At 38.6% G+C, this 24,191-nt stretch overlaps 2 protein-coding genes across 4 annotated transcripts in view; one reads left to right on the top strand and one right to left on the bottom strand.

Moving 5' to 3' along the window:
* The window catches only part of LOC113504265 (diacylglycerol kinase 1-like), a 118,082-nt gene that overhangs the window by 26,102 nt on the left and 67,789 nt on the right, over positions 1–24,191 (bottom strand). For all 3 annotated transcript variants that reach the window (XM_026886481.1, XM_026886483.1, XM_026886480.1), the window contains one exon: positions 20,859–20,926. In XM_026886481.1, coding sequence (XP_026742282.1) covers positions 20,859–20,926 — 68 coding nt within the window. The remainder of the gene's footprint in view (positions 1–20,858; positions 20,927–24,191) is intronic.
* On the top strand, positions 6,987–10,495 carry LOC113504264 (uncharacterized protein K02A2.6-like). Its single transcript, XM_026886479.1, has 2 exons — positions 6,987–7,105; positions 7,522–10,495. Exons 1-2 carry the CDS (start codon positions 7,059–7,061, stop codon positions 10,295–10,297), a joined length of 2,823 nt encoding a protein of 940 aa, XP_026742280.1. The 5' UTR covers positions 6,987–7,058; the 3' UTR covers positions 10,298–10,495.

Consider the following 24,191-nt stretch of genomic DNA (forward strand, 5'->3'; position numbering starts at 1 on the left):
CATTCCAGAAGCTTGAAGGAATCCTCTAGAGCAGCTGTGAACAGTTTCGGAGATATGACATCTCCCTGTCGTACTCCTCTTTTTAAAGGGATTTCCTTCGTGCAATGCTCCTGTACTCGGACTGACATGGTGGCGTTACTATACAAACACTTCAACACTTCGACGTACCGATAGTCAATACGGCACCGCTGGAGAGACCTAAGGACTGCCCAAATTTCGACGGAATCGAAGGCTTTCTCATAGTCCACAAACGCCAAGCAAAGTGGCCGATTATACTCTTCGGTCTTCTGTATAACCTGCCGCAGCGTATGTATGTGGTCTATGGTACTATAGCCTTTTCGGAAACCGGCTTGTTCGGTAGGCTGGAAGTCATCGAGCCTGCGTTCAAGACGATTCGTGATAACTCTCGAAAACAACTTATAGACGTGACTCAGCAGTGTTATGGGCCTGTAGTTCTTCAACAAGGTCTTGTCACCTTTCTTGAAGAAAAGTACCACAACACCCCCGTTCCACGCCTCCGGCGTTCTGCCCTCGAGCAAGGTGGAACTAAAAAGCTTCTGAAGGACTTTCAGTACCGGCAATCCGCCCGCTTTCAGAAGCTCTGTGGTGATTCCATCTTTGCCCGGCGCCTTGTTGTTTTTAAGCTGCTTGAGAGCTATCCTAATCTCGTACAGGCTGATGTCCGGGATGTCTTCGGTGTAGTGTCGGGTTAGCTTGGCTCTTGGGTCTCCCTCCGAGCCAGGTGGCTCAACTGAGACCGAGGTATACAACTGTCCATAGAACCTCTCTATCTCCCGTAGTATCTCTGACTTATCAGACGTTACGCGTCCATCCTCTGTCTTCAGCTTCGTCAGCTGGCTTTGCCCAATAGACATGTCTCTTGAAAAGACTTTGGAGCCTTGGTTCCGCTCAATCGTCTCCTTAATATGCTGCGTATTAAAGGAGCGAATATCGCGTCGCAAGGACTTTGAGATCTGTCTATTGAGCTGCCTATATGACTCTGCGTCCTCAGAAGTTTGGAGCGTCATAGAACGTCGACTAGCCATGAGATTCCGGGTGTGGTCGGATAGTTTTTGAGGTTTATTTTTACGGTTGGGCTTGAAATACTTAGCCCCAATCGTACGGACAGTGTCTACCAGCCTGCTATTCAAATCGTCCACCGATGCGCAGCTGTCTAGCCATTCGAAGCGATTTGCTAATTCGAGTTGAAAGTTCTCGGGGTTTTCGATATGTGCAATAGACGGTCGGAGCGTAGACTTCATCAGACGCGATCTTTCGAGTTGAACATTGATATTCAATGTGCCTCTCACAATGCGGTGATCGCTTCCGGTTTTAACCATATTGATCACAGAGACATCATTGAATATCTGTTTTTTGTTGCTCATGATGAAGTCTATCTCATTTTTGGTCATACCGTCGGGACTCATCCAGGTCCATTTCCTGTGAGGCGGCTTCTGGAAAAAAGAATTCATCATATAGAGTCCTTCTTTTTCCAGAAAGTCGGCCAGCCTCTGTCCCCTGGAGTTCCTCTGCCCATAACCAAATTGCCCCACTTTCAATTCACCATCACTTCTACAGCCCAGCCTTGCATTGAAATCTCCCATAACAACAGTATATTGTGTTTTGGTGTTGTGTATGGCTCTACTTACGTCCTCATACACAGCTTCCACCTCATCATCAGAATGTGTACTTGTAGGGGCGTAGACCTGTATGACCTTCAGCGAATACCGCTTGGATATTCTGAGTATAAGGTACGCTACCCTGTTCGACACACTTCCGATGGACACAATGTTGTTCTTGAGAGACTTGTGGACGATGAACCCGACACCACCTTGGGACTTTCTGTCTCCTTCCCGGAAGTAGAACAAGTGACCGGACTGTAAGGTTATCGTATCCTCACCCTCTCTACGGATTTCCGACAAACCTATTACGTCCCAACACAACTTGCTCAATACTTCTTCCAGTTCAACCAGTTTCTCGTCTGTCCTCAAAGTGCGCACGTTATGTGTTACCAGGGCCAGTGGTCGGTTGGGGTGGTAGCCTGGCGTCTGCCGGAGATTCTTAGCACCCCCTGCCCCACCGTTTATCTGGCTGCTACCGTGGCCAGGACTAGTGGGGCTGCCGGGGACTAGGGGCCTGGTTCCTGGTGCGTTCTTCATGGAGGTATTTAGCCTACTGGTGCCACGCTGGCTAGACGGGTTGGCACAGGGTTTCTTTCGAGTTTTCCTTCTCTGACCTTGATTCCGTTGGCACATTATCTACTTACACATCTACACATTATCTATTGTTGGAATACAAACTGCATTTGTTTCATTTTGTTCAGGAGCTAGCTATTTTAGCTAATATATTCAATTTCCTAATGATGGAAAAGCTGATAGAAAAATGTAGAAGATAAAAGCAAGACTGCTTTCTACAGAAAGTATGTTTTTGAACATCATATAGTCAATATTCTAAGAAATGTTTACGGGCTCGAGAAAATTGACGCGTTTCCATGCAATCGCAGATTGTAGCTGAAAAGTAAAACCAGTCATGTGCCAAGGGAGGTGAGTTTCGAGAGAAGGAGTTCCGTAATGATAAGCTAAAAATATTTTAGAAAAAATCAGTTACCCATCAAATTCGTGACCTTATAAATTTGCTGCTCATCATCGTTTTTTTACTATTGTTGTAGAAATACATCATGATGTTAATTTCAACCGTCAATCTATAGCGGGTTAAGTAATACAGTTTAGCAAGTTCTTGTGACAGACATACGGACAGACGATGAAACTTCGTAACAGGGTTCTATTTTCACCCTTTAGGTACAGACCCTACCAAAAATTCGCGAGATTATGACTTATTTAGCCAGCAATACAGACTCATCTGCAACCTTCTGGTAAAAATTTCAGCCCCCTTTCGCTGCATAGCGAAAGGTGGCCTGGTTTTGCACTGCAGTGCTGAAATAAACCCGTTTGGGATATACTCATATGTTATCATATGTAGGATAAGAGATCAAAAACGAAGCTATCTGGAGAAAAATTTTAGGAACCGACATAGATTGTAGAGTTAACAAGACGGCCGGTGTCTGTCGAAGGACCGATACAATGTAAATTCAACAAAATCATAATAATTTGGGATCGTTAAAAAAACATAATATTTTAACGCACTAGCTGTCGCTCGCGGTCTCACCGGCTACAAATACGCCAAGAAAATATTACGATCGGGATAAAAACTATCCTTTGTGTTAACTAACGTTTGTCGAAAGTGTAACAGAAATCCATTCATACGAAATTTCACGTTTATAATATTGGTAGGATTTGTTCAAGAACTTTTTCGAACTTTACCGTTTATAAGTTTGCAACAAAACATTGCTATAGGACCTACGACCACCTCAATTTGTGGAAACCTTACGGTATTTCTCTTGCACAAGTATTATCATACTCCTTTGAGACCTGGTGGCACTGTCCCTGGTATTTGGTATGCAAGTCAAAGGGAGTTGTGTACTGTATCCTATACAGTACTTGTGACAAACAGACTGCTTTAGTGATTGGTCGTTTCGTTAAGTGTTCGTGTGTTTGTGGTTGACAAAGGTCGTGTGCGGTGTACAATGGGGGGGGGGGGTACCTTTGTAGTGTAATGTAGATTGGGCTATGGATGTTTGTCGGGAAAGAGATTCAGTTTTGTCGCTCAACGCCAGGAAGTCTTAAAGTTAGGAAAGCTTGTGTTGTGAGTACGTGACAAGTGTTAAACGTATCTACGTATACATATGTTTCTAAATATATGAATATTGTGGAAAAAACACCTAAATTCAGAACAAATGATTGTGGTCATCATGTATTTGTTCTGGATGGGAATCAGACTGATTGACCTCTGGTATAGCAATCATGGCTAGTAACCACTAGATCAACGGGCCAGTATCTGGTTTCATTTTCAGATGTTTATTTACTGAAAAGGAATTAAATAATCTCTTTTTAACATCCTCTAGAAAGGTTTGAACGCCTCTAGTTCTTACCTTTTTTGGAGTTATAGCGTCAAGTACTATATTGCAGTTACCTATGTACCATGGCATAGCTGTTAAACGACAAGCCACTGTGTTCCGCATCGTATTAAAAAAACATTTTTTTGTTTTCGTTATTGGAAAATTAATGACTTGAACCCATACCGAGGGTACAGCATGGCGATATGGCGGTCTTTCACCAATTCAAAACACTCGGGGCCCAATGCATTAGCCAGAGCCTCGAGATTTCTCACGCATGCTCTACGCAACTGTGGCTGGCCTCAGTCCATTTGGACACCTTCTCAAGGGTTACAAAGTGCCTCACACCTCAAAAGAATGGACACAAAGAACATAGCACCTATCCTCTTCTAGGCCTGTTAGCTGGTCGGGCAGTGCCCCATACGCGTTGCAACGCATTGCCACGAATCGACCAAACGCGTAAGTGCAGCTCGGCGGTTCAGGTTCAGTCAGAAAGAGTACTACCACCCTCCCACAAGAGCGACCCCGGCTAACATCCCTCTCATTTATTTTAATTTAAGACCTACCCACCTAGAATTACCACGCATTTTAGTTAGACGTAAATGAATACAGATTCCAGATCTGGACATAATTATTAAAGTCTATATATGTATATTTCCGCAGAATTTCAAAACCTAATTGAGTTTCCATTTGCACCAATGGTTCCGAAGCCCACACAAGTTCTGTGATACTACCCACGTGACAGGTTAACTAAATGACGATGACGTCATACGCCTACGTCATTATAACCGGTGCAATACAATCATGCATAGTATTTAATATGGGAAAATGTGTATGCTCCAAAACGGTTGGTCAAAATATACATTAAATTTTGACGTATAATATGTTGGTAATATCTTAATGATCAATGCTCGAACCTTCGTTATATGGGAAGAGGCCTGAGCCCCAGCAGTTGGATGTAGGTATATTGGTAGGTAGGTATATATAATACCTAAGGTTTCAATTGTCTGGTTCAATTTTGTTAAAATGAAATCAAAACTGCACAAGTGCGATTCGGAATCGGGTTCCGCAAAAGCAAAGAGAAAATAGTCATTTATAAGTAGATACGAATCAATCGTTGCTAAACGTCGGCTATTATTCCACAACAAAGTCTATTTTCAAATTCAAATTCAAATATCTTTTAAATTTTCTGATTCTATTATGACCTTATTATAACCATAAATATGATGCGTTTTTTTTTTGGGACTAGCCCCCAACATATACCCGTCATTGCAACTCCTATAAGACAGGATCTACAATAAAACTAATCAAACCGCTTGGAAGCCACGAAATTGATTCAGAAATAATAAAAATATTTTCATACAATCGTACCAGATTTAGTTCTCAAGAGCTCCGAAAATAGACCCCTAATAGACATGTTTAGGTCCCATTCGTACCATTTTAACATCTACCCGAAAGGTACCGAAAATAGAATGTTTAGCAACGGAACCAGACAATCGTAGGCGTATCACAGGTCTCAAATAAATACCAACTAGCAACCCACACATGAACGGTGTGTTATATACAGTACTAGCTGTTACCCGCGGGTCTGCACGCTATTAATCGAAAATGATTTCACAGGAACATAAAATCGGGATGAAAACTAACCTATGTGTTAATCCTGGTTATAGACTATCTGTGTGCCAAGTTTCGTCTAAATCCGGTTAGTGGTTTTTGTGTTGAAGAGGAATAAACATCCATACATACGAACTTTCGCGTTTATAATATTAGTGGGATAGTAAGATGTATGAAAAACCCTGTCTGATCCTTGAAGGACGTGCGTTTTGCCAGACTTGCTAAAAAATATTGAAAAGATGTAGGTCATTATAATTTAACATCAAAATATATCTTTTTAACACAGCATTAATGACAAATAATGTTTTTTTCTGTATTTTTTGAAATTTCCCGAAACTAACAAAACTTGATTTCAAGTAGTTTTTAGTTTTCAGTGCTACCATTTGTAATGTATGTGGGTATTTATTTAATGTATCAATATGTGTGGGTAATTGCTCATCAACTAATATTATTTTGTACCAACGGTCTCAGTTCGAATATACGTCTAGCGGAAGATACTTGTTTGATTGTGATCACCTAGCCCGTTATTCCTGAGATCCCGGATACTTCAGTGGCGACGAGTTGGGATACTGCTTTGCGTGTGCAGTGTATTAAATATTAATAAAGACAATAATAACGCTTATAATAATGTCGATCGGCAAGATTAGTGAGTTCAAAGTGCAATCGGACGACTGGAAGTTGTACGTAGAACGGTTAGAAAATTATTTTCTAGTGAACAATATTAAAAGTGAATTACGTGTAGCTACGCTGATTACGGTTATGGGAGCCGAAAGCTACGAACTATTAGTGAATTTGTGCACACCGGACAAACCGAACACTAAGTCATTTGAACTGCTAACGGCCATTATGGAAAAACACTTACAACCGAAGCCGAGTGTTCTTGCTGAACGTTACAAATTCCGTCAACGCAAACAAAAAGAACGTGAGAACATAGCGGAATATGTAGCATGTTTAAAGAAAATGACGAAATATTGTGAATTTGGAACATGGCTTGAAGAAAGTATTCGAGATCAGTTTGTATGCGGAATCAACAGTGAAGTGATTCGCCAACGTCTGTTCGCAGAGGACGGGTTGGATTTTGCGAAGGCCTATCGTTTGGCGATGAGTTTGGAGGCGGCGGAGAGGAATGCGGCTGTGGTTGAAGGACACAGTAGGCCTGACTCAGCAAGCGATTGTCTGGCAGTGATAGCTTCGGAGGAGCGACGACGAAGTGGTCGTGAGGCAAGTGTCGTGCAGTCTGAGACGCGGCCACGGATCCACAGCGGGCAGCGGCGTGCGAGCTGGCGCGGCTCACGTGCAGTAGGCGGTGCATCGGCCGCGGCCGGCCCGAGCGAGCGGGCGGAGCGGCAACAACGCCAGCAATGCGGCGCATGCGGAGGCTCGCATCATACGCGTTCATGTAAATTTACACGATATGTGTGTCGGATGTGCAATAAACAAGGACATCTTCGTCGAGTGTGTCCGCTAGAAGTGGGACATCATCACTTGGGAGATGTACAGACATATGATTCAATATCGGATAGCGAGGATAGCGGGGAGGTAATATTTTGCGATATGAATAGCTTATCTATAACTCAGTGCCCGCCTATTTATGTATCACTAAATGTGCAAGGCAGAAACATTAATATGGAGTGCGACACGGGCAGTGCAATATCTTGCATTGATTATGATACTTATATCAATTTATTTAGCGATTTACAGATAAAGAAATGTAATATTGTGTTAAGGTATTACACGGGGGAAAGTGTGAATCCCATGGGTGTAATAAAACCAACTGTCAAATACAAAAATGTATCGAAATGTTTAGAAATGTATATCATCAAAAATGGAAAAACTATATTACTCGGCAGACAATGGATGGCAGAATTAAAGATAGAAATTCCGGTTTTAGAGTATAGTGACAATTTAGTAGTTAATAATGTAACAACTGCTGAATTTAATTTGTCGGAATTTAGTTCCAGATACTCTAAAGTGTTTGAGGATGGCCTGGGACGTTTCACTGGCGGCACAGTGAGCATACACGTGCGGCCGGGATCGCGGCCCGTGTTCATGCGCGCGCGCCCGCTGGCATATGCGCTGCGCGAGCCGGTGGAGCGCGCCCTCGACCAGCTGGTGCGCGACGGCATCCTCACCCCGGTAGACCGCTCCGACTGGGCTACGCCGATCGTGCCGGTGGTGAAGAAAGACGGTACTATTAGGATTTGCGCTGACTATAAATTAACTTTGAATAAGATTTTAGAAATCGACCGTTATCCGTTACCTCGAGTCGAAGATTTGCTAACTCGCTTGCACGGCGGGGAGCGTTTTAGTAAAATTGACTTGTCGCAAGCGTATGCACAATTGGAACTAGATCAATCTAAAAAGTATACAGTTATTAACACACACAAGGGTATGTTTATGTTTAATCGGTTAGTTTACGGGTTGGCTTCTAGTCCTGGCATATTTCAGAAACGTCTAGAGCAGTTATTTGCCGATTTGCCACATGTAGGGGTATTTCTAGACGACATCATAATAACAGGACTCAATACTAAGGATCATATTAATAATTTGCACAAAGTATTCAGCCGTTTACTATCTCATGGTCTTAAAGTAAAGAAAGAAAAATGTACTTTTTTTTCAGAGTCAATTAGTTATTTAGGTCATGTTATCAGCAAACAGGGCGTACATACGTGCCAAGACAAAGTCAAGGCTATAGTTAATACGCCAACACCCTGCAATGTGTCCGAGTTACGAGCATTTATAGGAATGACCATGTATTATGCTAAATTTATTAAGAATGTTAGTACCATACTCGCACCCCTATACAGATTGCTCAGAGCGGATGTGGTGTTTAACTGGTGTAGTGATTGTGAGGCAGCTTTTAATAGGGTAAAACACATCCTAGCTTCTAGTGAGGTATTGGTGCATTATTCTCCGGATAAGCCACTCGTGTTGACGGCTGACGCGAGCGCAGTGGGGGTAGGCGCGGTGATATCGCACATCACCGAGGCCGGCGAGCGGCCAGTGGCGTATGCGTCGCGGTCACTGAGCGCCGCGGAGCGAGCATACTCACAAATAGACCGGGAGGCTTTGGCTATAGTGTTTGGTATTAGGAAATATCACCAATATCTTTACGGTCGAAAGTTTATACTTAGGACGGACCATAAGCCATTGACATATATTTTTGGAACCAAAGTAGGAATACCGATTATGGCAGCTTCACGGTTGCAACGTTGGGCAATTTTGTTGTCTGGTTATAACTATGAAATCGAATATGTAGCTTCTAAGAAGAATTGTGCCGACGGATTATCGAGGTTACCGCATACTAAACAGAAACATGGTCACAGTAATAATAACGAGAGGTCGTACTTAAATTTTGTGGAAGATTTTTTACCTGTAACGAATAATGAAGTTAGAAAAGAGACAGCAAAAGACCTAATACTAAGCAGGATAATGTTGTATGTACAATCAGGTTGGCCACAGTCATGTACAGATGAAACAGTAAAACCTTATTTCATGAGACGTAATGAGTTGTATTCAGATTGTGGGTGCTTAATGTGGGGTTATCGAATGATTATACCAACCACGTTACGAGTAAATGTGTTAAAGCAATTACACATAGCTCATATGGGTATAGTTAAAACCAAGTCGCTGGCACGTAGTTATGTATGGTGGCCTAACATAGATAGGGACGTTGAAGCACTGTGTCAAAGTTGCGAAACTTGTTTAACAGAGGGCGCAGCCCCACCGCGAGCGCAACCTCAGCCCTGGCTGTACACTGCGCAACCTTGGAGTAGGCTACATATTGATTTTCTGGGACCATATCACGGTAAAACATTCCTGATTATAACGGATTCAAGCAGTAAGTGGTTGGAAGTCTTCGAAATGCCGCGTACCAATGCTAGTCAGGTTATTAAAGTGTTACGTAATACATTTGCACGGTTTGGCTTGCCTATTGAAATAGTGTCGGATCAGGGCCCGCCATTTACAAGCATTGAATTTAAAAACTTTTTAAATAGTAATGGTATTCGGCAACTTTTCTCACCGGCATATCACCCATCTTCCAATGGTGCAGCAGAAAATGCTGTGAAAGTATGCAAATCGACCATTAGGAAAGCTTATAAAGATAATGTGGATGTGGATGCGGCCTTACAAGCGTTTCTGTTAAGCTATAGGAACACACCGCATACTACAACTGGCCAAAGCCCAGCTATGTTATTGCAGCGGCGTTCGCTACGCACCAGGTTAGATGTATTGCGCAGTGACCGTACTCTAGAGGAACGGGTACGGGTCGCACAACAGCGACAAGTTGATAACGCAGGAGGTGTATCTCGAGAGATTGAACCACATGCTACCGTGTGGACGAGGAACTACGCCGGCGGGGATAAGTGGTTAAAAGGCGTCGTGGAGGCTAAAGTAGGTTCGAGAGAATACTTAATAGATAACGGTGACGGTCGAATTACAAGGAAGCATATAGATCATATAAAGCGCAGAGCGCGATTATCAGATGTTACCTGTCCTGATAGTAACGCTTTAGATAGTTCAACACCAGCGACAGTACCGGTTGCTGGAGAGGGGGATGCGGTCGCGACATCAGAGGTAGGGGTAGGCACAGACGGTGCAGATAACTTAAGGGAGGGCGAGAGTAGGGGTCAACTTGAAAGTCAAGCTCAACCGCCTCAGTTATCACCGCTACCAGAGGAGCGATCCAAGCGTGTTAGGAAACCTGTTAGTAGATTTAAGATAGGATAAGCTAGTTTTAGTAAATGTTGTATCTTAAAAAAAAAATATATATAAATATATCATGTGTATAATCTGTATGTTTAGATTAAGTGGGGAGGTGTAATGTATGTGGGTATTTATTTAATGTATCAATATGTGTGGGTAATTGCTCATCAACTAATATTATTTTGTACCAACGGTCTCAGTTCGAATATACGTCTAGCGGAAGATACTTGTTTGATTGTGATCACCTAGCCCGTTATTCCTGAGATCCCGGATACTTCACCATTATGCCAGTACTCATATTTACGATATAATTTAAAATTAATTTAATTGATTGGGAAAAAATCGTATCGTAACCAAAATTATGAAAGAATATTCCCACTGCTGGGTAAGCACCCCTGTCAAAATACAGAAGAATCATCTTTGACAATCACGCCTAACTTATAGCAAATAGCTGATGCCCGATTCTACAAATCATTACAAAAACCATCTCATGGTTTCGAACCTGCAAACTCTCGCACAAGTTGCAACTGTTACCCCACCACGTTACGGGGTGTAATGATCCCTCAACCTTGCTGAAACAATTTCGGCAACTAAATAGGGGGTACAATAGACCCCTCGTAACTTGACACTAACTATTACCCCAACGGTAACCCTAAATTAGAATGACCTATGGGGTAAGTTGTAATAGGAGTCGAGTAGTTAAAGATTAATTTTGTTTGAACCTTGCTCCAAGTGAAGATGCTACCGTATATCTATTTCTTTGCCTTGGTTTTTGACAATGGCTTATGTTTTTGGGGTAAAATCAAGACTCCATTACACCACTCTAAGGCCATTCTCTGTCGGTTCGTCGATCACCGGGAAAGTTCTCATGAACCGCGATAGGAAGGCAAATGAAAATTTTCACAGATGACGTTTTTTGACGCTGTAACTAAAAACAAAAACATTGGTTGTTAAGACATAATCTCTGTACAATACAAATGACTAACTTTAGCAACATACTTCATGTTGTCTATAAGCCATGAAGCTTTAAAAACCTCTTCCTTTGATCTTGACTTTAGTTGCCCTGACTGCTATACTAGATGGTTTTGGATTCGATTCCCACCCAGAATAATTGTTTGATGAGCAAAATCATTTGTTTACTGTCTAGATGAAGTATCATAGGTATTTAAAAATAAGAATATTTACCAGTTACCTCGTACTCATAATATAAGGTTTGTTTACTTTGACACCAGATGGCGTTGGGTGATCATATAAAAAACAGATTAAATTTACAACTACGTTAAACCTTCATCATTAATATTGATGCTGAAACCCGAAGACCCAATACGCCATTATCTCTAGAAACCATTAATTCTGATGACAATCGCGAATTCGATACGATTAAACTTGCGATCTAAGGGATTGTAACAAAGCGGCGGTGACATCAAACGGCTGTGATATTTAACAATACGTTTGAAGATAGTTTGTTGTTTTAATTAAGTTGCGACTTGGAATAATGAAGTTATAAAGTGAGGTTCTTCTTTTCGGAAGTCATACGTAACAGCTAATAACTCTACACCTACACAATAACTTTACTATCGGTAATAATTAATAGATATTCAAAAAAATCTAAAATTCCCACGTTTTTTTATGTCCATAAAATAAGAAGTCGATGTAAAATAAGAATGTAAGGCGTTACTCTTGGAGTTACTCCATTCAATACTTTATCATAATCGGTCAAGCCGTTTTTATGCTGTAAATTGCATTGTCATCGGGTTTGAAGCTACCCTGAAAAATTCAGTCCGCTAGCTCAATGGGAAGTGCCTCAAAATTGAGTAACAAAAATGCAACCGGAACGACAAACAAACAAGAAAGTGAGTTTATAAAAAACGAAGGAAAATGAACCGTTCTTACGGACGAAGGGAAGAACAGACAGCTGCTTTCTGTTACTCTCATATAAGCAACAATTACAACGAAAAACTGAGGTTAGGCAACTGAGGTCCTAGATGAAGAAGGCTCTATGAATGAGTACAGAAAACAAATCGCTCTCTCTCACACAGGTAAATCACTTAAACTGCGTGCTGTCCAATGTAACCTAGCCTTCAAAAAGTGCTACTTAGTAGCCTAATTTGAATAAATGACTTGAATATGATTTTTAGATAGCTTTAAATGCACGCCTATGATGATTATGATGGTGTAATAACACCATTACAATCATCTCGTGCACCTAGAGTCATTATTATATCTTTTTAAAATATTAAACGGATGGATGGCGTCGTCGTGGGCGACCTAGGAAGCGGCCATAGATACCATGAGGCCCAGAATTGAGAGTCGTGGAAGGATTTGGGGGAGGCCTTTGCCCAGCAGTGGTACACAGTAGGCTAGGAAAAAAAAATATATATTCCGAAAAATTGTAAATTGAAATCGCTGAATGTTTGCGTTGAAGGTTATAAATCGCCAACCAGCAATGAGTATATATGCATGACGATCGGAGCTCTACCTTTCCCTATATCTTACGAGACTTAAAAGCCATCAGTCTTTCCCTATTCCCTTATACAATCCATACAAAATTCGTAAGCTAACACTTTCGGTCACCCATCCACATACCAGCCTCATCAACCTCTGCTTACCATGAAAAAAACTTTACATCTTTTTACATAATTTCTTCCCTTTACTTAAAGTGTATTAGCTAAAGTGATTAGTTTAAATGAGTGCTCTCATAACGACGTCATATTTTACGTTCAAGTCAGTGAGCGTCTCAAGCGCGAGTGTCGGTAGGAAATGTCCCGAAATAAGTGGTAAAGTGACGGCATGGGCCTTTGTAGCCGGTTTGTTTGTAGGGTGACTATGATTTTGGATTAAAGTCGGACATATTTTTTTGTATTTAATGTTTTTTTTGTTGTTATTTGTTTTGTTGTATTGTGTTTTTTATATAATTTATTTCTTAGTCCATTTTCTAAATAATTAAATGTAGTTTTATGAGTTTCTTCGTTGTTCTTAGCCTCGTCCTTTTTAAGTGTTTTTTTTATTGATTCACAGTCTACGTATAACGTTTTAATAATTTTAAGTAGTTTTGTTTACACGAGTGTCACAATTAAAGTTAAATAATAAGTCTACCAGTCCCTTAAAATTTCTAACTTTAAGCACACTTATCTAGCAGTATCACCTACATACCCAAAAACAACAAATTTTCAATAAAAATAATTTAATCAAATCAAAAACAGAAAATAAAATGAATCTATATTATTTTTGACTTTCCCAACCCTGATACCAATATAAAACTCCCATTACTTTCACATTTGACACACAGAGGAAACATAAACTAATATTGATTCGGATAACACAGAAAATTACAGGATTAAGCCACATTAGGGAGGAAGAGAAATGAGAAAAATATACGAAAGCGTACAGCTAGCAACAAAAAATAGACAACAAAATGAGATCATCAAAAACAACTGCAAAATTAAATCAGATTATCAACTGACATAAAAAAATAGGTTCAAAAATCGTCGGTTTTTTAATGTTTGTAACCTCATAACTTCGGGCTGGATAAGCCGATTTTTTTATTCTTTTGACTTGATTTTATGATCGCGGTTAACTGCTATATCAAAATTCATTAATTTAATACAATTAGGCTACTATGGCACATTTTGAATGTCCAATTACAATGGACAGCACCCAGATTTATTTCACTGTATTTATTCCCTTCAATTTTTGTTTAAGTGATAAAATAATAAAATCAGTTTAGAAGATTTTTTGGAAAACTTTCTGACGGACTGAACAGTCAAATACCCTATGGTTGCATTTCGGCAAAATTAGTGGCAATTTTAATCGGATTATGTTAACCGATTTTTGTTACGGACTGTAGATTTAGCAAATATATTACCATATAAGGCCGGGAGGAAATACGGAGGGGTGAACTAGTACAGGCATTACGGTGAATGGTATAAGCCAGCCCAGGAAGCTTAGGAAAGGAAAAATGTGGGAAAAAATATACAACGTAAAAATATACCTGGTCATATTAAAAACTATATTTCTATCACTTAACCCATGCATGTTCTTAGGGATTGTCTAGCTTGATTAATACTAAATAAGAGTTTTTTTGCAGGTTCAAATACTACGTACATGGGACGGGAAGGAATATAAATGACTCCAAACAAGTAAGCACAAATTGAGTAGTTGAAAAGAATTTTATTGACAATTGACATTGACATTGTTAAATATTTATGTTTTTTTAAATATTTATGTATGGTTGTCCAACAATTTGGTATAGAAAGTTATTTGATGGATAGATAAAATTTTAAAGACGTGACTGATTTTAATTTATTATGATTTATCCTTCAAAATAAAAACCCATGGTAACCCTACACTGTCGGCGTGTCGGCGCCTCGTAATCAAGGCGCACTCATCCCCCTGTAGAGTAGGGTCGCCACGCTTCGGATATTAAGGTCGGGACTTTCCCGAATTTACAAGTCAAATTATGTGAACCCGTAATATTATGGTTTTATAAGAATAGGGTGCTGTCAAGTGTCATGGGGAATTGCTAAGTGTCTTGGTTTTTAAGTAAATGTGCACAGGGCAGAAGTAGAGTGATGTATAAGAATTTATTTTTAGGACGTAAAACTTTTCTTTTTCTTTCCTGGAACAGTTTCTAAATTTGAATGTTCTTTTTTTTACGTCAAAACTTGAGTTTTTTATTTTTTTTCATCATGTGAAAAAAATATCGCTTTTGGTGTAGTAACCAGTAGTTTTTATGTTATAATCATTATTTATTGTTAACTACGTAAATTCGGAGAATTGATGGGTTTGTTTTCTCATGAGATTGTGGAAACAGAGACTGAGAAATCACCGTCTAATTATTATTATATGAAAGGGCTTTCCCACTGAGGATCTTAATCTAATTTTGGATGTGGGTTCTACTTAAATGCATTTTTCAGCTGAATTTCAGTCAAATTGATTGCAACCAATTAAAAAAATAAACAGAACAATCAAATAAAACAGGTATATGAAAAAAAAAGCAGTTTAATAGAAGAAAAGACATGATCCACATAACTTCTTCTTTAGCAGCTAAATTCAGTAAAACTGGAAACCGAAAGCAACATAGCTGGTAAAATTACACAGGACAAATACTTTACTTGTTTGGAATAAATACCATAGTTTTTATTTATTAAAGCTCTATATAAGTCGGTCATACCTATTACAAATAATTACAATTGCAGTTATAGCTGATAATCAATGAATAAATTTAAAAACGTCACTCCATTCAAATGTTATTAAAATCGGGTTTGGAGCTACCCTGAACATTTCAGCCTGCTAGCTTATCGGGAAGTGCCTCAAAATTGAGTTGCGAAAATCCAACCGGAACGACAAACAAACAAGAAAGTGAGTGTATAAAATAGTGGGGAGGATCTGTGAGTCTCATAATATGAATACCTGATGGCATTCCTAGCCTCTTCATCACTTCAACTGGAAATTCCCGTTTGAGTACCAATCGTGTGAAGTTCAGCTATTAGCGATGTTGCTTCTTATAATGTCCCCGTTTTGTACATCACGCTTGCCTCATTAGGGGATAGGCAGAGATCTTTCAAACAAAGAGTTACAGTTTTAAGAAGATTGCTTCACTTCAAGGGACTACCCCTTTTAAACCTGATAAGGGCTGGATGGCATTCGCTACTTTTAATAAAATTTTGAACGTGGATTTTCAGATTTTTTAAATCTAATAATTTTGAATCCCGGTTATCCATCATGTCAAATTTAAGAGACCAGGTTTATTATACACGGTGATTTTTTAGTCGTCTTACAAAAGCAACCCAGTTCATGTGCAATGTGAAATATACTCTTAAAAATGATGAAAACGCCCCCGCCCGCGCCCCTCACCTTTGTTACAAGGCTCGGACCGCACTCACAACAGAGCTGTGTTTCTAAAAAACTACGAATTGCATCATAATATTCAATAAAAATTGCATTTTAATTTTTTTCAAATCTCATAAATACCTATTTTTTTTTCATGAACGTGTTCTAGTCATTGGATACATGAACTGGGCTGCTTTTGTAAGACGACTAAAAAATCACGGTGTATAGATCTGATCCAAACCTACCGCTCATTGTAAAAGCCATGATAGCTACTGATTGCCCCATTCAAATGTTAATTTACGAGTCTGTTTGTTTATCCCCCTTTACCCCCTACCGAACTATATTGTTCTGCAGTTAATTTTCATTGTATTGCGAAAGGAAGTTTCAATGACTTAGGTAAGTCTATTTTGAGAGCGATAGAGCTTTGAAAAAATACGGGCAAGTGCGAGTCACGTCGCGGTACGGGGAGTTCTGTTAGAAAAGATAAGCGAATCGGTTGGGCAATTAAATTTAGGGGTTTATGACCGTTTACAATTAATGACCTCAGCAACCGTTGCTTAACTTCGATATGTATTTTTAGTATGTGTTGTGATAGCGGCCGCATAATGATATTAATATCATCTTTGGAAATTTTAAATGCCTAGCTATCACGATTCATGAGATGCAGCCTGTTGGCAGACGAACTGTCATCGGTGACTAATTAGTAGGGTTAAATTTTACTATTTCCGTAAACCACAGAATATTACATCTTTGGAGTTGTGATGTAATTGCGCTTGGAAAATTTTGTCATCTCAAGAACGGATGCACTGGTATTCATGATATTTTATTTTCCTGAATCGTTGATTATTCGATATTTTTAATTGCAGGTACTGTCCTGTCCTATGACAATGTAAAGGCTTTAGGCACCGAATTACCTTTAAATCGGCTCGAAAAGCAGAAAATATTGGAAAAAAAAAATTATACTATACAAAATGGGGGAAAGAGAAAAACACCGGAAAAACCACAGGTTTCAATTACTATAGTTATAAAAAAACGTTCCTAAATCTTATTTTCCTTAACTAGAAGTAAGTTCTGCCCTATTGTTGATATTTACCCCTAATTCAGCTTACCCCTCACTCCTTACCCCGGAAGAATGAAACTCTACTCTTATCAAATCGTTGATACAAGAAAAAACACTTAGAACAAATATATAGGCCTCGCAAATCCTTGGCAAACTTGTGACATCAAATTTATTTATAGACCGCAAGCAAAATTCAACCTTACCACAAAGGAATAAAATCGAAAATCTAAACCAAGAATCCCGATAAACTTCACACCCCTTCTCAGTGACGTCACATTTACTATCTATGACCATTTAATGAAATTCCTGCTCTACGCCTATAGAAATACAGTCTAAAATAAATTGCATACATAACTTGTTATCATTGATTGTCAAAGGCAGTGACGTCATTCTGTTGGAGCGGGACGGGAGATATGACGTCAGGATTTTTGTCTCGCTCTCTCGTGTGTGCCTATAAAAGTTTTCATGTTTCCTATAATGTCTTTTTTGATGGCTATTGGTTATAAATGGCAACTCTGTTCCTTATCTGAGGCTCGTAAAATAGGCAAAGGTGTAAAGCATCCAGCCAAATATATTTTAATATACCTTTTGTCCTGGATAGAGATTTTTATGTTATTTTTATTCGGGAATAGTAACAAAAATATTTTTGGACTTATTTTGAAGTAAGATCTCTTTTTGGGATCGTGTTGTTTCATAATATGATGTGGGTTTTCGGTACTTGGGGGATAAGTCATCAGTTGACGTATGTGACGTATTTTTGGACGTAATTAATCTGTAATAGGGATAACGATATTTTTTTCAGTCATCTTATGTTTTACTAGCTGTTGCCCGCGACTTCGTCCCCGTCGGTAGAAGATATAAGTTATGATTTATACCTGCCCTGTTTTTTTCACATTTTCATTCTAATATCTTCGCTCCCATTAGTCGCAGCGTGATGGTTTATAGCCCAAAGCCTTCCTCGATGAATGGTCTATCATCACAAAAAGAATTTTTCAATTTGGACCAGTAGTTCCTGAGATTAGCGCGTTCAAACAAACAAACTCTTCAGCTTTATATATTAGTATAGATATAGATTAAGTAATAATGGTTTCTTATCTTTTCAGTAGCTATTACCCGCTGGCCCGTCGCTTTAAATCGAAAATGTTCCCACGGGAACATAAATCGGGATAAAAATTATTTGTTAATCCTGGTTAAAAACTATCTATTCACCAAGTTTTACCTAAATCCGTTCAGTGCGTTTTACCAGTACCAGTGTTTTACAAGGAGCGACTGCCTATCTGACCTCCTCAATCCAGTTACCGACACCCCTTGGTAATACTGGTGGTCAGACTTTCTGAATTTGACTATCAGAAAAGTGCAAATAAAATCTGACTCAGCCAGCCAGACAAGCAAAAAAACAACATCAAAATGTCAAAAAGCATTGCCCTAATAAACGCAAATACTTACGTCAATAGAGATAACGGTTAATTCTAATTTAGTAAATTAATTCGCTATAGGAAAGCTTCTATAAATCTACACAGAAATGCAATATATTTGATTTGATATCATCATATTGTACTGTCAGCTACAAAGTCTTTAAAGCTTTCAGTGATCGAAAACCATCTCAAAAAACAAAATCAAAGAGTTTTGATTGCAAGAATGACTTCTTCAAGCAGTTTTGAATCGGTAATATTTTTTGTTTTTTTTTGGAGAAGAATAAGTGAGAGAACTCCATAAGTTAATCTTTAAAAAAATAATCAAATAATTATTTAATAAATTATAATATTGCAATTTGAGAGACACCGGTGTTCACTCTACCACACTTTCATTGCGGAAGCAATATTACTTTAGGATGTGGTCGTAGATCCTTTAATGGCCTAGTCTAGATATTTTCCTAAAATATTGATTAGCAGTGTCTTAGAATAATCGGGAAACACATATTTGCTATATTTCCTTCTATTCGGGCGGATATAAAGGTAGGTTGGATGTCTAAAACTGTAGTCACAATGATAATAATTAACGTGCGTCCGGACCGAGCCTGCACCTTGTGCATACCAATCTATGCCAAGAACCGCAAGACCACCACTACCATTTTTGCCAGTCTGAAAAATACAGGCACTTTCTAAATCCCACTTTGTTAAACACATTCTCTTGCTAACTGTACGTGCTATCATAATATTATCAGTTATATTAACTGTTGATAAACAGGCTTTATTAAGTAGGAAAATGGGGGGACGAGCTTAAACTAGACTTTTCCGTTTTCCGACTTTTTTATTTATTTACACGTCTTATACATTAAAATGCACAAGGGCGGACTTAATAATGCGGACAACATCACATACATTGTTCTGAACCCAAAGTAAGTTGCTAAAGCACTTGTGTTATGGAATTCAGATGCAACGAAGGTACCACAAACACCCAGACCCGGGACAATGTAGAAATGTGAATTTTTACATTGACTCGACCGGGGATCGTACCCGGAACCTCAGAGCTAGCGACATCTTGAAACCGCCACGCCACTCGACCACGGAGGTCGCCAAATAAAACCTGTCCTATTAACCCGATTTTAAAAATCCTATCTTCTTGACAACGCGCTACAGCTAATAGTACATCATACAGCAAAAATAACACAAACTTATTAATATCAAATAGTCCTTTTTATAGTGGACTAGATATGTCAGAAATTGCAGATCAAAAACACAATTTTAGTTTTAAATTACTTTCACGATAGCTTGAACCATATCCGCAGCGGACGCGCAACCTAATCATTGATACATTTCAAGTGATATTAGTTTTCAGAAAGTTTCTTCTAACCCTCTACCATGATCACTTACTAGCTGTTGGTCTAGTGGTGAGTGGGCTTGACTGCTATACCAGAGGTCGTGGGATCGATCCCCAGCCAGAGAAAATGTTTGCGTGATGAGCATGATCATTTGTTCTGTGTCTGGGTGTAATTTATCTATATTATGTATGTAATTAGAAATGTTCAAGTATGTTTTTCGGTTGTCTTGTACGAGTTTAGCTTAGTTTGAAACTAGATGGCGTTGTGTGAAAGTTGCAGAACGTTATATTATTATGTAGAAGCGCTACTGTCGTTGAAAAAGGGGGATGCAGTGCTACAGAGTGTAGAGCGGCATCCTGTTTCCACATAGAGATAACTTTGGTTTAAGATATCGTGGTAGGGGGTGGAAGTTGGTCATTGCAATATTACATACGGATGCTATTTCGAAATGAAATAAGTTCTTTTGCAGTTCGTAATAGGGTTTTTAATAACTTTTACTATGGAAAATATTGTTTTGAGTCAATTTTTTAGGCCATTACTGACTGCACCGGTTCCTTGTCCCCACTGTATCTTCAGTATTTGGATTTATTTGTCTCTTTAAACGCCAAATGGTATTTAAAGATGGCTTTATATTTTATAGAAAAAATGAAGTCCTGCAGAGCAGTGAGAACTAAAAAGGCCTGCTGGCCGCTGGGCTGGGCTGGGCAAGGGCCTCCTAGCTAAAACCTCGCGGTAAGCGACCAATTAAAACTATTACGTAAGTAACAAACCTACAATTTTTTTATTTTAAAATGGACGAAGAATCATGATGACGTACGATTTCGCAATTTTTTTTAAACAAAATAATAAAGTTAATAATTAAGTGAGCGAATTGCCGACCCTCATTAATGAACCTGAAAAATTTGATTAAAATATTTTCTAAACTGACTTACCCCATCGGAACTCTGCTTTTTGACTTCACAAAATTCTTTGAGGACATCTTGAAGCTTTTTCGTTGAATCTGTGAAGAAGGAAAAAAATATAGTAACTATTTTGAGTATAATTCATTATTAAATGATGTAAGGGTTTAATCACGCGTACCTATTAATAGGGATTGCCAGACTAGCTTCGGTCCCAACAAAAGTGTTAGACTCGCTCGCCCGCCGCGTCAGCTCATGATTAATGACTCCGGTTGGGTCCGAAACTAGTCGGGCAAACCCGATGAATACGTGAGTAAATCGTTGTTCATCTTTCGTTTATTATTGTTTTAATACTGCACGAATGCAATGTGTAATAATATTTGTATAGCTTAAAGCAAAACACAGCTATTAAAATTACATGTGATCTAGTGTATACTTATATTTCACAAATGAAGTTCTGATTCTGATTCTGAAGCTACAAGAGTGTGTAACCTTCACAAGCATTGAAGTAAAAAATCTTTGCTATTATAACATTTTTTTATTATTATTCATTTTTTTTTACTTTTTATTCAAAATATTTTGAAAAATTTCTTTATAAACTGTATCATCACCGTTATCATCATTCCGTTGACCTTATCCTAATTATTTTATTTGGGGTCGTCGGCACAACCTTTTCTCTTCTTAGAAAGGTCCTTAGACAGTTTATAAACTGTCTAAGGACAAAAAAAAACAAAAATATTAAAAAAATTATTGAATGGTATAGAAACGTGACGCCATATTGCCATAACAGACTTCCATTGCATTCTCGTCCAGTTACCTCCTAGTCGCGCCTAAAGAAGTTTTACTTCAATCATTTAATAACAACATTTTCCCAATTCCCAGCGAAAAAGCACAAAGCGTAATTACCTAAACCATATTAGGGACCTCATAATGTAATGAGTTTGTAACCTACAACTGTAGCCCTTGACCACGCATTAGTGGGACCGTATTATCGTTAAAATACTAGGTAATGGTTTGTGGCTAAATAAAAAGGGACCACCCAGACAGCCAAACATGTTTAAGCTAGGTACAGAGTCGCCGAGTCTCGGAGACCAAGTTAGACTGGTCCTGACTTTTATTCATTCATCTACGATAATCGTTGTTTTTCTTTGAACTTTTGTAACTGTAGGATACTGTTTTAAAAAATGACATTAAAAGGCCAACGAAACGTGCCTTCTGAATAATACTATATGAATTTGAATCTTCTACTGATAATCCTAGATCTAAAGAGGAGGAGTAAGAGTCCAAATCTCAAGAACAAAATAATCTGAGCAGAAAGACGGAGACGTAAGAAAATATCAGATACTTACCATCGGGTTCTTAAGTACCAACTGGACTAAAACGGAACTTAATTGTGTAGGCAGTAACTATGCCTTTTTTCGAATGGGAAATTATCAAAAGTCTCCTTAGGTTGAGCAGAGATTTGGAGTGTCAGACTCCTTCTGACTAAAACCCACCCATGTTCCCTTCCTTTGTCCTTCGTGTACCTGGGCCACGGTACCCATTTCGGACAATCCCTCTGCTTCGGGAGTACCTAAGCTTACAGTCTAAAAAAACGATATTATGTTAGCCAGGTAGCTGCATTATTCAGATGAAACTTGTCAGACTGGAAGTCGACCCTAAAAAAAGTAAAATGAGAACATTTTCCATACACATTTCTGTATGCTGTAAGCGACAGTCCATTTTCGTAATTCGTTTTCGCGAGTGACGTCCGGTTCGTGCAATTGTGAGCCTAATCTAAATAAAAGGTATCAATTTCAATTAGTCATAGCCATTCGCGAAGTGGGTATGCTTATATGAAGGCAGTAATAAGGGGAAATTGCATTTAGGGTTGGCAGTTTTGCGAATTTTTGTTAGGAGGTGGCTGGTGAGGATTCAATGTGGAAAGAGAAGGACCGGGTGTTGTAGTGCAACTTGGGCGAGGCCTATGTCCAGCAGTGGGCCTCGATAGGGTGAGATTGATTGATGTGTACTGTAGTAGTAGTGGGAGTTAAATGTCGGAAGTATGAGACGGATTGCTTTAAATGCAACTTTGTAGTCATATACAAATGGAGATTTGTGCAATTTAAAAAAACCTTACTGGTATAAGCTGATTTTTAATCTACAAAACGAGTCTAATTAAATTGCATTTTTCATTTAAAAATTTAAATTTAATAAAAATCTTATTACTATTACTATCTTATTAGAAATATGTCACAGAGCGATACTTCAATTTGAAGACCATAAATCAAACATATTATTATTAAACGGCCAATACTAACAATTAATAGCCTGATTAAACATGGCCGCGATTAACAAGCCAATTAAAGTACTCTAAAAAAATGACAAAAACGACAAAATCTCTTCTTTTAATTCGAAACAAAGCTTCGACCTACAAATGACCAATAGCGAAACATCACTTCCACAAGCAGTTTTGACAACCCTAATCCGGCTACCCAAATTCGCGAACCGTATAAATTTAATTCTCTAATACATTTGGTATCCATACGTCTAATTGAATTATATTAAAGTGGTTCTACAGGACTACTTTTATTCCCAAACGTATGCTGACAATAAATGCGGCTATTCCGTTTTCTATTTTATGATTATCTGTGCTTTTAATAGCATGGACGGTTAGTTTAGTTTGGTTAAAATGTTATTTGATTAGAATCGTTCACAAAGTACTGGGTTTTATTTTAGAAAGTAATCATTATTTCTTGGTAATAGGAAAGTGGGCAAAATGAGACGAAGTAACTAAAAAAAACAATATATTTTTATTTCCAGTAGACAAAAAAGGCACTTAAGAAACGTTAAATTTCACATTGGTTGGCTCTAGTTGCACAGGTCTGAAAAGACCAATTTAAAAGGACCTCGACCAATTAATGTTTGTAACACCAGAAGGAATCAACTCCTCAGTGCAGAAGTCGTTTTTTAATAGGTCTTTAAAAGGGCAGCATAAGGTTTAATTAAAGGGAATCAATATTTTTAATTGATTTTGTAAGATTTAAGAACGTTTTCAACATGTATGCACATAAAACACTTATCTAAGCAGCCAACCTGTCACAGTATTTGCAAGTCAACCTAATCCAGATTAGAATAGGATGATCTTCTATTTTCTTTCATTAGTTAAAGAATAAAAGCAAAATAGAGGAACTTAGCTGCATTCGGTTAGATTGGACGCCGAACCAACATATCAAAATTAAAATCAAAAGTTTTTATTTCAAATAGGCCGTTTTCCAGGAACTTTTAAAACGTTACAGTAATGACTCTAGTTGCACGGTTCCAAAGTGTCATTCTTATGGAGAAGAACCGGCAAAAAACTCCATAGTTGGGTAAGGAATGATGAGA

The sequence above is a fragment of the Trichoplusia ni genome, chromosome 21, assembly GCF_003590095.1.
Source record: "Trichoplusia ni isolate ovarian cell line Hi5 chromosome 21, tn1, whole genome shotgun sequence".
NCBI lineage: Eukaryota > Metazoa > Arthropoda > Insecta > Lepidoptera > Noctuidae > Trichoplusia > Trichoplusia ni.